The sequence below is a fragment of the Lynx rufus genome, unplaced genomic scaffold (assembly GCF_022079265.1).
Source record: "Lynx rufus isolate CCGP_SWC_20201006 ecotype Redwood Valley unplaced genomic scaffold, mLynRuf1.p SCAF_9, whole genome shotgun sequence".
Lineage (NCBI taxonomy): Eukaryota > Metazoa > Chordata > Mammalia > Carnivora > Felidae > Lynx > Lynx rufus.
This window is the reverse complement of record NW_025814897.1, coordinates 108,587,144-108,598,982: the sequence shown is the minus strand read 5'-3', so window position 1 is coordinate 108,598,982 and position 11,839 is coordinate 108,587,144. Positions and strand designations below refer to the sequence as shown.

General features: G+C 55.1%; 1 protein-coding gene across 1 annotated transcript; it reads left to right on the top strand.

The window, feature by feature from the left end:
* The first annotated feature begins 793 nt into the window (after positions 1-793).
* NAALADL1 (N-acetylated alpha-linked acidic dipeptidase like 1) lies at positions 794-11,628 on the top strand. Its single transcript, XM_047072350.1, has 18 exons — positions 794-993; positions 1,075-1,247; positions 1,332-1,453; positions 1,810-1,932; positions 3,805-4,088; positions 4,175-4,279; positions 4,987-5,072; positions 5,180-5,299; positions 7,919-8,004; positions 8,089-8,152; positions 8,237-8,304; positions 8,530-8,621; positions 8,703-8,793; positions 10,073-10,154; positions 10,238-10,411; positions 10,487-10,574; positions 10,682-10,774; positions 11,121-11,628. Exons 1-18 carry the CDS (start codon positions 794-796, stop codon positions 11,305-11,307), a joined length of 2,238 nt encoding a protein of 745 aa, XP_046928306.1. The 3' UTR covers positions 11,308-11,628.
* The last annotated feature ends 211 nt before the right edge of the window (positions 11,629-11,839 follow it).

Genomic DNA, 11,839 nt, shown 5'->3' with positions numbered 1-11,839 from the left:
GGTGAATGGATTCCAGAGAGGGCAGATAGGGTTAGAGGATGGAGGAGGAAGTCACCTTGCAAAGGAAGAAATGGCTTCCCTTTCTAAGAGGTCCACTTCCTCACATAAGCTGGGACCCCTGCAGGATACACACAGAGAATTCTTCTGGATCCCCTTTCTTCCTTTAGCCCCAGGTTTTGCATTTTAGGGAGTCAGATGAGGCAGGAGTGGCTAAAATGTACTGAGCTCCCATGATGTGCCAGACACTGGGCTAGATTTTTCTGCAGATGTGGTCTTGTTTAATGAAAACAGCACCAGTTTTGTGAAACGGATCTATTATCCCCATTTGACAGCTTTAACAAAACAAAACAAAACAGAGTCAGAGAAGCTAAACGAATTGCTCAGGGTCACACAGCTTACATCCGGCAAGGACGGCATTTGAACTCAAAACCTGCTCAAGCAGCGGGGGCTGGATGCGCTGGAAATCAAAGGGCGCTGAGAAGACAGAGGCGGGGTGGCTGGGGGCAGGCCCAGCCTTGCTCTGAACAGTGGCTCTGAGTTCCAGTTCTGCCTGAGACCTGGTCCCTCTCTGGGCCTCAGTGTGCCCGTGTGGACTTGATACCCTGGGGGTCGCTTCGGTGAATGATGCAGATATGGAGGTGGATGGGAACAGCTCGCGGCCCTCCCTGCAGGATGCTTGCTGACTCTCCCCGCCAGCGGAGGGCCAAAGGGCAGGGCCACCCATGGGGTAATGGTTAACTAGACCTGACACCCATCTATAAGGAGTGACCCCAGCTGGCCAAGACTCCACAGGATGCAGTGGGTGAAGGTGCTTGGGGGGTTGGTGGGGGCCTCTGCCCTCTTGGGCCTGGGGATCATCCTGGGCCGCTTCGCCATTCCCAAAGGGGCCGACGCACCGGCTCCCGGCGTCTCGGTCTCCCAGGACCTGGATCTGGAGATCCTTGAGACCGTCATGAAGCAGCTGGATGCCAGCAAGATCCGAGAGAACCTTAGGTGAGAGGGCTGTCTACCCTCCCCTCCTGTTCACCAGAGGCGCCTCCCTGACCCTGGGCCTGGCCCTTTGTCTCCCCGCAGAGAACTCTCCAGGGAGCCTCACCTGGCCTCCAGCCCCCGGGATGAGGCGCTGGCACAGCTCCTGCTGCACCGCTGGCGGGACCCGGAGTCAGGCCTGGACGCGGCGGAGGCCCCCACGTACGAAGTGTTGCTGTCCTTCCCCAGCCGGGAGCGGCCCAACCGGGTGGCTGTCGGTGAGGTCCCTCCCACTCAGGTCTGGGGATGCCCTTGGGGCGGGACCTGCCGGGCCCAGCTCTGATGCTGCCCCTCCTCCACAGTGGGTCCCACTGGGACCATCCTCTTCTCCTGCCGCCAGAGTGAACAGAACCTGACTGGGGAGCAGGGGGGCCCCGATGTGGTGCCACCTTATGCGGCCTACGCTCCCCCTGGAACCCCGCAGGTGGGCCTGGGACACTCCCTCCCCTCTGCCGAGGCCCAGTCCCCTCTGGCTCCACCCCAAATTCTCCCTTCCTGACCCAGGGCCCTTCCCCCTAAACTCCACTGCCACACCTTTTGCCCATCGCCTAGCCATTTTACAAACGCTGATGGCCCCATGTTCAAGGTCAGGCCCACTACAGGGCACCTGGCCCCAGAGGAAACGAGATGTGACTCCGTTCTTGGGAAGTTTACAAGCTCTGGGTGAGGCGGGGAAAATAGAATCAAAATCCTTCACTCTGCCACTCGGCCTCCCTCTCTCCTTTCCTCACCCCGTCTTTCCTGGGCCTGGCTCTGAGGATCACCTTCCCTTGGGACCAGGGCCTCCTCATCTATGCCAACCGGGGATCGGAAGAAGACTTTATGGAGCTACAGACTCAGGGCATCAGACTGGAAGGCACCATCGCGCTGACCCGCTATGGGGGTACAGGGCGTGGGGCCAAGGTGAGCAGCAGCCCCCAGTGCAGGAAACTGGTGTGTGTGTGTGTGTGTGTGTGTGTGTGTGTGTGTGATGGGGTGGTCAGCAGAGGACAGGAAGAAGAGAGAGGAAGAGGAAGGAGCAGGGTTGAGTGGCCTGCGGAGCCCTGGGCTGGGGCACAAGAGGTGAGCTATATTTGTGCTGTTACCACTCATGATGTGCTGTGTGACCCTGGATGCCTCCCCTAACCTCTCTGAGCCTTAGGAAATAAATGGATCAGGTAAACTTTGATATTCTGGGGGTCTAAGTTCTCCTGAATATTCAACTTAAGTCCCTCCTGTTGCCTCCCTCCCGGCCTGCATCTTTTCAGCTAAACATTTTGGCTGAGTAGTTCACATGTGTGTTTTTCAAAAATGCGGGATTTTTTTTTTTTTTTTAAACGTATAGAGCGAGAGAAGAGAATAGGGAGTTAGGGTTTAGCGAGTACAGAGTTTCAGATGTGCAAGATGAAGAATTCTGGAAGTGGGTGGGGGTGATGGTAGTGCAATAAAATGTGGATGTCCTCCCTGCGCTGAACAGCAGGCTATAAAATGGTTAGGGTAGTAAATTTCATGTAGATTTCGGTTGGGGGTCACAGGCTCAGGTCTTGATCTCACAGTTTGGGAGATTGAGCCCCTTGTCGGATAGCTCCCAGCCTGCTTGGGATTCTCTCTCTCTCTCTCTCTCTCTCTCTCTCTCTCTCTCCTCTCTCTGCCCCGCCCCCCCGCTTGCACACATGTTCTCTCTCAAAGTAAATAAATAAACTTAGAAAAAAAAAGAGAAGTGCCCATAATAAGATCTGCAAAAGAGAAAAGAGGAAGAGCCATAATGGAATTACACAAACTATAGAATTTCCAGTTAAAAAAAGGAAAAAGTTTAGAGTGCAAAAGCTTTCCTGTCATGCCATCCTCCAAAGAGGAATCTATCCACAGTTTCTTTTGGAAGAAATGCATATGAATATATATTTTTATTTCTCCCTCTTTTTGTATAAAAGCAGCATACTATACCCACCTTTTCAAGGTGTGCTTTTTTTCACCTTAATACATCCTGGAGATGATTCTCCATAGGCACATAAATTGTGTCCTTGTTCTTTCTTTCTTTCTTTCTTTCTTTCTTTCTTTTATGTACTATTATGTTTTCATTGTGCTAAAATATACCAGTATAAACTGACCGTGTTAACCATCTCTAACGGTACAATGCAGATGCATTAAGTAGCTTCACAATGCTGTGCAAACCATCACCACCATCCATTTCTAGGGCTCTCGATCATTCCAAACGAAACTCTGTGCCCATTAAACATAACGTCCCCTCTCTCCCTCCCCAGCTCCTGGTGACCTCTATTCTACCTTCCAGCTGTATGAGTTTGCCTATTCTAGAAACCTCATATAAGAGGAATCACACAATACTGACTTTTTGTGCCTGGCTTCTTCACTTAGCATAATGTTTTCAAGGCCCATCGATGTTGTATCAGAACTTCATTGCCTTTCAAGTCTGAGTAATTGCCTCTTGCCTGCTGTATACCACACATTGGCTTATCCATTCATTCTGCCCATGGACACTTGGGCTGCTTCTGCCTTTTGGCTCCTGTGAGCGGTGGCCCTGCTCTCCTACGCAGCTGCCCAGGGTGCCCTTGTGCGATGCCTCCGATCACGTGACAGCCCTGCTGATGAGCATCGACCTGCCTATGTCCAGAGGTCTTTTGCTCCCTCGAGCAGGGCTGCAGTAAATGACTTGTGCGAGCATCATCTTGCCTGTGGGAAGACAGATCCATCCTGGCTGCCGCAGTGAGGGAGGGAGCGGAACAGGACATGACATCCCCTCTCCTTTCCCCTAAACACAGCCTCATCCCCCTCCCGCAGGCTGTCAATGCGGCCAAGCACGGGGTAGCTGGGGTGCTGGTGTACACGGACCCCGCAGACATCAACGATGGGCACAGCTCCGCCAGCCAGACCTTTCCGAACTCTTGGCGCCTGCCTCCCTCAGGGGTGGAGCGAGGCTCCTACTATGAGTATTTTGGGGATCCTCTGACTCCCTACCTTCCGGCCAATCCTTCTTCCTTCCGCCTGAACCCTGATACTGTCCCTGGATTTCCTCCCATTCCCACTCAGCCCATTGGCTTTGAGGATGCAAAAATCCTTCTCTGGTAAGCTCTGGTGCCCCCCGGGAGCCCCTGCCCGCAATCCAGTGGCCCCCAACCTCCAACCCCCACACCCTCCACCTCCTCCTCAGTAACCTCCAGGGAACCTTGGCCCCAGCTGCCTGGCAGGGAGCACTGGGCTGTGACTACAAGTTGGGGCCTGGCTTCCGACCTGATGGAGACTTCCCAGCAGAGAGGTGAGGTGGGGCCCCGCTTCCTCAAGGCTCCTCTCCTCTTCCCTTGTTATGCTTCTCTGCCCACGTCAAGGCCTGGCCTTTTCCTTTCTTCTCTCTCCCAACCTTCCCCTGACTCCAAAATATCTGTCTTGTCTTTGGGGAAGCCACAAGGCCCTGTGGGGTTCCACCCGCCCTTCATCTACACCCTCTACTCTCCAGCCACCCTCTCTCTCTCGAACTCATTCCCAAACCAAGGCCTCTGCGCTTGCTTGCTGCTCCCTCTGCCTGAACACCATTCCCCACGCTCCTGCCACTCCTGGCCTGTCCTCCCCCCATCTGCCACCAGGTGTCCTCTTACAGGTCAACCTGTTAGTGTCCTCGCCACACCCCTTCACCGCCTGCAGGTGCTGTCTTCCTCGTGGTTTGTCTCGCAAAGGGGAGGGAGGTCCCCCCAAGGGCGGGGCCGTGTCTGTCTCAGGCCCTGCCCAGAGCCTAGTACGGTGCAGGCATACACTAAGTATCCAATAAATACTCTCACCTGAGTAAGTCAGTCCGTGAAAAGAACTGACTCTAAAGAGCGGGGCTCTAGCCTTGCTGCCTCTCCAGGTACTTCTGGGCAAGTGACCTCGTGGTGTCCCTTTCTCGCTCTGGGTCCCAGTTTCCCCTGTATTGGGTTGTGAGGGGAGCGGGCAGGGCCAAGACTCTGCTCGCCCCCTTGGCTCCCCAAGCCAGGTGAACGTGAGCGTCCACAACCGCCTGGAGCTGCGGAACTCCTCCAACGTCCTGGGGATCATCCGCGGGGCGGTGGAGCCCGGTGAGCGCCCCGTCGGGGCTCCCTGACCACGCCCCCTGCGCTCCGCCCGGCTGGCCCCGCCCACCCTCCTTCTTCCCTGGTTTCTGAGCCTCTGCTCCTCTCTCCAGACCGCTACGTGCTGTACGGAAACCACCGGGACAGCTGGGTACACGGGGCCGTGGACCCCAGCAGTGGCACTGCCGTCCTCCTGGAGCTCTCCCGAGTCCTGGGGACCCTGCTAAAGAAGGGTGAGGCAACCCCCGGTCCCCGGTCTAGGGACTCTCCCAGCAGGAGGTCACCCGCAGCCCACTCCTCCCCCCAGCTTCCCCCCCCCAGTCCTCTCCCACCTCCTCTCTCTCACTCTCCAGTGCCCACTTGTGCCAAGCCTGAGGGCCCTGTGGGACGACCTGCACGGACACCAGCCCTGGCCTTGCTCCGGTCGCCCGGTGGGACATGGGGAGCTCCTGCGGTGGCTTCTGAGAGCCTCCTGTGTCCCTCCAGTGGAGGGAAGCCGGGTGCCACCGTAAGGAAGGCAGTGCCCGGGCTCTGCCTTCAGCCTAGTTGAGGCAGGGATGACAGGCAGTCGTTAACTCAACAAACATGTCCCCTATGCCTACTACGTGCCAAGCCAGTTCTAGGCACAGCAGACCCCACAGTGAACACCTGAGTGGCTGTGTGTAAAGACAACCGTGGTCACAGTTTCTCCTGCTCCAAATGGGGAGGTTATGGGGAGTGAAGACCCTACATGGAGGGACCTGTCAGAGGCCTTGGCATCCTCAGGGCCAGGAGGGATAGTGGGCTTGGGCCAAGGTGGGGGCAATGGGAAGGAGGTCTGTGGGTGTCACAGGTGCGGGAGAGGATGAGTGGAGGACTCCTGGCTCCCTGATTGCTGGTTTGAGCAACCTATATATGGCAGTGCCATTTATGAAAAACAAATTGGGGTCAGAGGGCAGATCGAGGGGGAAGAACGTGAGGTTAGTTCTTTACATGTTGATTTTTTTTTTTTTTTAGCTTTTGTGTGTGTGTGGTAAAATATACGTGCCATACAATTTGCGCTTCTAACCAGTTTTAAGTGTACAACTATGGCATTAAGTATATTCTGTGTTGTACAACCATCACCCCCATCCATCTCTGGAACTTTTTCATCTTCCATTACCTATAACATCCTAAAGTTATCACTCCATAATTTGAATGGATACCAAGTTAATCTCATAGGAAACTCTACTGCTATAAAGCGCTGTCTTTCCTCTTTACGTTACTGATGTCACAGATCACATCGTTATACATGCGTGCCCGTTCACACATGGATTTTGAGGGGCCTAGGAGACATTCCCCCTGGGGAGAGGACAAGCAGGCAGTTGAAAGTGCTGATCTCCAGGTCAGAATAGAGACTCCAGAGATAAACTGGGGAGTTGGTGGCATAAATGGCATGTGAAATCACAGGTGTGGTAGAGATCAACTGATAAGTGGAAGGGGGGGCTGAGCTTGTGGCTTTATCCCCTTCGTTACAAGGGCAGGAATTTCTGTCTCTGTCGTTGCCGTTCAAGTTTTTTATTTTGAAATAATTTCTGGGGTGCCTGGGTGGCTCAGTCGGTTGAACATCCGACTTCGGGTCAGGTCATGATCTCTTGGTCCGTGAGTTCGAGCCCCGTGTCGGGCTCTGGGCTGATGGCTCAGATGCTGGAGCCTGCTTCGGATTCTGGGTCTCCCTCTCTCTCTGCCCCTCCCCTGCTCATGCTCTGTCTCTGTCTCAAAAATAAATAAAAACATTAAAAAATTAAAAAAATAATAATTTCAAGCTTACGCAAAGACTTGCCAACATAGTACAAAGAAGCCTTAGACACCCTTCATCCAGATACTCCTGATGTTAGGATTTTTACCTTGTTTTCTCCTTCTCTTTTTGTTTTCTGGAGTGTTTGAAAGTTGCAGAAATGCTGGACTTTTACCCATAAACTGTGTATTTCCTAAAAACAAGAACATTTCCCTTCATGACCACCATACAATGACCAGAATCAGGAAATTAACAATGGTCCCAGTTGTTCTCATAATGACCTTCAGAGGAAAAGAAATTTCTGGTTCAAGGGCCAATCCAGGATCACACATTGCATGTGTGGTAGTGGTATGTGTCATCTGTGGAGGGTTAGGGGGTGTCTGGAGGAGGTAAGGGGCAAGCGAGGGCTGCTAAGGCTTCTGGGAGGCGGCTGGAGACTGCGGCAAGAGCGGTGTGGCATCGAGATTGGAGATGGAAACGCGGTCGCCAGAGGCAGTGAGAGGGAGTGTGGGCAGCTAGTGAAGCCCCTGGACTCTGGAGCCGGGCTGTGGATTTGAACCCTGGCTCTGCTTCCTACCAGCTGTGTAACCCTGAGCAAGTCATTTAACTTCTCTGTGGCTCAGTGTCAATTGCGAAAAGGAGACTGTAACAGGCCCTCCCTCAAGGCATGGAGGACTGGCTTAATATGAATAATGCCCTAAGGAGAACATCAGCGTCTTATTATCAAGTGGAGAAGGTTCCGGAAGAGTTTGGCATAGGATGCTTGAAGGAGACGTTGGAGGGGCCGAGGGTCAGGATGTCTACCCAGAGCATGCCTATAAGGAAGGGGGAGGGAGGGCATCCTGGCAGAAGGGACCACCTGAGATTGGTATTGGGGGCAATTTTGTGGTGGGGTCATAGCTCAGGCCGGGGGCTGGAAAAAGGAGGCCAGAGGGAGCCTGGGCCAGAAGGCTGGGCTGGAGAGTAGCTGGGACCTACCTCCTGTCTCTGGCAGCCCCGCCCCGTCCAGCCCTTCCTCCTCTCCACGTTCTCAATATTTCCAAGCGACCCCAAGATCCGGGGACCCTGTCCTCCAGCCCTTTATCCCCCTCCCCAGGAACCTGGCGGCCCCGCAGATCAATAGTGTTTGCGAGCTGGGGGGCAGAGGAGTTTGGCCTCATTGGCTCCACAGAATTCACCGAGGTGAGTGAGCCCTGCAAGGCTGGCGGTCAAGGGGATTCCCGAGGCAGGGCACCGCTGAGCTGACGTCGGTCCTCCCACCCTCAGGAATTCTTCAGCAAGCTGCAAGAGCGCACCGTGGCCTACATCAACGTGGACATCTCCGTGTTTGGTATGGGGGGCAGCTGGGCTGGCTGGGGGAGGCGGGTAATGAGGGGCTGGGGCCTGAATAGAGGCTTTTCTGATCTTCCCACAGCCAATGCCACCTTGAGGGCTCAGGGAACACCCCCAGTCCAGAGCGTCATCTTCTCCGCGGCCAAACAGGTGAAAGGGAGTGGGGCCGGGAGGAGGGCTGTCCCAGGCGGGGTGGGCGGGGCTGGAGCTGGTACTTATTAGAGGGTCCTGGCGTTGGGACTGAGGCTGGGGGCAGGCTTTGTAGGAGCCGCAGGGCTATGCATAGGAAGGAGACTCTAGTGGGTAGAGAGGAGGACGACGGCCTCTTGGGCCTTGGGGAAGGCCAGCCCTGGACTGGATTCCTCTCCGGGTCAGATCCCCGCACCGGGCCTCGACGGCCTCAGCATCTACGACAACTGGATCCGGTATTTCAACCGTAGCAGCACAGCATACGGCCTGGTTCCCAGGTGAGCCCAGGGCCAGGACAGGGGCCCGGGAAGGGCGGGCTGGCCCAGCGGACTCCAACCCGACCATCTTTCTTTCCACAGCCTGGGCTCTCTGGGTGCTGGCAGCGACTACGCACCCTTCATTCACTTCCTGGGCATCTCCTCCATGGACATCGCCTACACCTATGACCGGGTGAGCAGGCACTCCTGTCTCCCAGCTCCGTACCTTGCTCCACAATCCCCTTCCTCTTTTAGAGCTGCTCTAGTGCAGATTGAATCCGGCTTCACCACTCCGTAGCTGTGCTACCTCAGCCAAGTGTCTTAACCTCTAGGAACATGTTTATGCTCACCTGTCAATTTATCAAATTTAAGATACTACTGATTTCAAGATGCAATATGATGATGTGCACTATTCAGGGGGGAAAAAAGCAACACTGCCTGTTAGTTGTAGGGTGACATTGACTTAAGAAGCATCCTGGGGCAGGGCACCTGGGTGGCTCGGTAGGTTCAGCATCTGACTTCTGCTCAGGTCATGATTTCATGGTTCGTGAGTGCAAGCCCCACATTAGGCTCCCTGACAGCTCAGAGCCCGCTTCGAATCCTCTGTTCCCGACTTGTGCTCTCTCTCAAAAAAAAAAAAAAAAAAAAAAAAAACATCCTGCGCTCCTGGCTGGCTCAGTGAAGCATGCAACTCTTGATCTCAGGGTTGTAAGTTTGAGCCCCACATTGGGTGTAGACATTACTTTAAAAAATCAATTTAAAAAACATTTGTTTAAATGTTCATTTATTGTTAAGAGAGAGTGCGAGCAGGGGAGGGGCAGAGAGAGAGGGAGACACAGAATCTGACGCAGGCTCCGGACCCCGAGATGTCAGCACAGATTCGGCTTGAACTCACGAACTGCGAGATCATGGCCTGAGCCAAAGTTGGACGCTTAACTGACTGAGCCACCCAGGCGCCCCAAGAAACAAATCTTACCACCAAAGAGGCATCCTGATTCCAGAGATCTTAAAATATGACAAAAATGTTTACCCCAGAATAGACTAAGTAACAGTATAAAACAGGGGTGATTCATAGCACTGGTGTGAGGGTAAAATGGGATAAGGGATATGGAGTGCCCAGCTTGTGTCTCCCTGCTTGATGTTCCAAGAAGCCACTTCTCTCATCCATGGCTATACTGCTGCAGGGCAGTAGAGCTGGGATTTGAACCCTCTTGTCTGATTCCCAAGCCCTCTTCTTCACGTGAAATAGGAAACTGGCACCTGACCCGGTTCTGCTACTCTTAGCTGTTTGGAGTCAGGCAGGTGACTTCACTTCTTGAGCCTCAGTTTCCTCCTCTGTAAAGTAGGAATTCTGGAACCTACCTCATACCCGTGGCGATGATTCGAGATAATGTCCCTGTGTTGTAGCTCGCTGTTGATTTGCCTTCTCCCAATTCTCCTCTCAAGCCTGTCGCTTGGCCTTGTTCCCCTAGAGCAAGACCTCGGCCAGGATCTACCCCACCTACCACACAGCCTTTGACACCTTTGGTTACGTGGACAAATTTGTGGACCCTGGTGAGGAAGGGGGCAGGGGGAATCCTGAGGCTGGAGGGCGGTGGGCTGAAGACTGAGCCCTGGCCTGATGGCATTCCTTGCAGGCTTCAGCAGCCATCAGGCTGTGGCCCGGACAGCAGGGAGCGTGCTGCTTAGGCTCAGTGACAGCCTCTTTCTGCCTCTTAACGTCAGTGACTACGGAGAGACCCTCCGAAATTTTCTGCAGGCTGCCCAGCGCGACCTTGGGGTCCTGTTGGAGCAGCACAGCATCAGCCTGGGTATGGAGCCCCCTTAACATGGAGGTGTGGGGAGCCCTGCACCTCCAGGGCTAAGATGCTGGCTGTTGCCCACAGGGCCTCTGGTGACTGCAGTGGAGAAGTTTGAGGGGGCAGCCGCGGCCTTGGGCCAACACGTATCAGCGCTGCAGAAAGACACCCCCGAGTGAGAAAGGGCAGCGAGCAGGTGTCTGGGAGGGTGGCCTCCGGGGCAGGATGCAGGCTGGCAGCTGGGCTGTTGGTTCCAGGGTGACAAGGTCCTGCCACTTCCAGCCCCCTGCAGGTCCGGATGCTCAACGACCAGCTGATGCTGCTGGAACGGACCTTCCTAAACCCGCGAGCCTTCCCAGAGGAACGATACTACAGGTGAGCCTGCTCAGGGCTCTTGGGAAGTGCTGCACGGTGGGGGCCGGGCAAGGGGCACCCATCTGAGGGCGGAGAGATGTCAGAGTTCTGCTGGCCTTTAGAGCACAGGACAGCCCTTTGAAACGGGTGGGCAATCAGCCTCAAAGGAGGGGAGGCAAATCAATCAAGGTCACCTTGGGGCTATAACGTACATCTCTCACCCCCACTGCGACGAGGGCCGCAGGTTTCAGAGGCGGTGGGGAGGCGCTTTTGTGCCTAGCTGTACAGAGAGGGGCCCCTCCAGGCTGAAGCTCCCTCCTCTCCTGGTCCCTGCGTGACTTTGCGTCTCCCCCATATCTGCTTGCAGCCATGTGCTCTGGGCACCCCGCACGGGCTCCGTAGCCACATTCCCAGGCCTGGCCAATGCCTGCTCCAGGGCCATGAACACGAGCCTAGGATCTGCAGCCTGGGCGGAAGTGCAGAGGCAGCTCAGCATCTTGGTGGTGGCCCTGGAGGGCGCGGCAGCCACCCTGCGGCCTGTGGCTGACCTCTGACCCCAGCCCTCTTTCTCCAGCTCCCACCATCCTTTATCCTAACCTTCTCCCACCCGAGTTCTTTTTGGGTGTGCCCCAGTCGTCCTTGATGCCAACCTAAGGCACTATCACTGGACCCTCCAGAGCTTGAGACAACAGCTCAGGGTCCTGCCAGTTGTGGACACCTGAAGGGAGTGACAAGCCTTCCTCGTCCTGGATCTTGGTCGGCAGAGGGTGAAGATCCGGAGACGGGGATGGTGGGGAGTGTCAAAACCACCAGCTGGGGGGGGCGCCTGGGTGGCTCAGTCGGTTAAGCGTCCGACGTCAGCCCGGGTCACGATCTTGCGGTCCGTGAGTTCAAGCCCCGCGTCGGGCTCTGGGCTGATGGCTCAGAGCCTGGAGCCTGCTTCCGATTCTGTCTCCCTCTCTCTCTGCCCCTCCCCCGTTCATGCTCTGTCTCTGTCTCAAAAATAAATAAACGTTAAAAAAAAAAAAAAAAACACCAGCTGCTCTTGGTGGTACGTGGGCAAGGGAGGGATGCATAATGCCAACC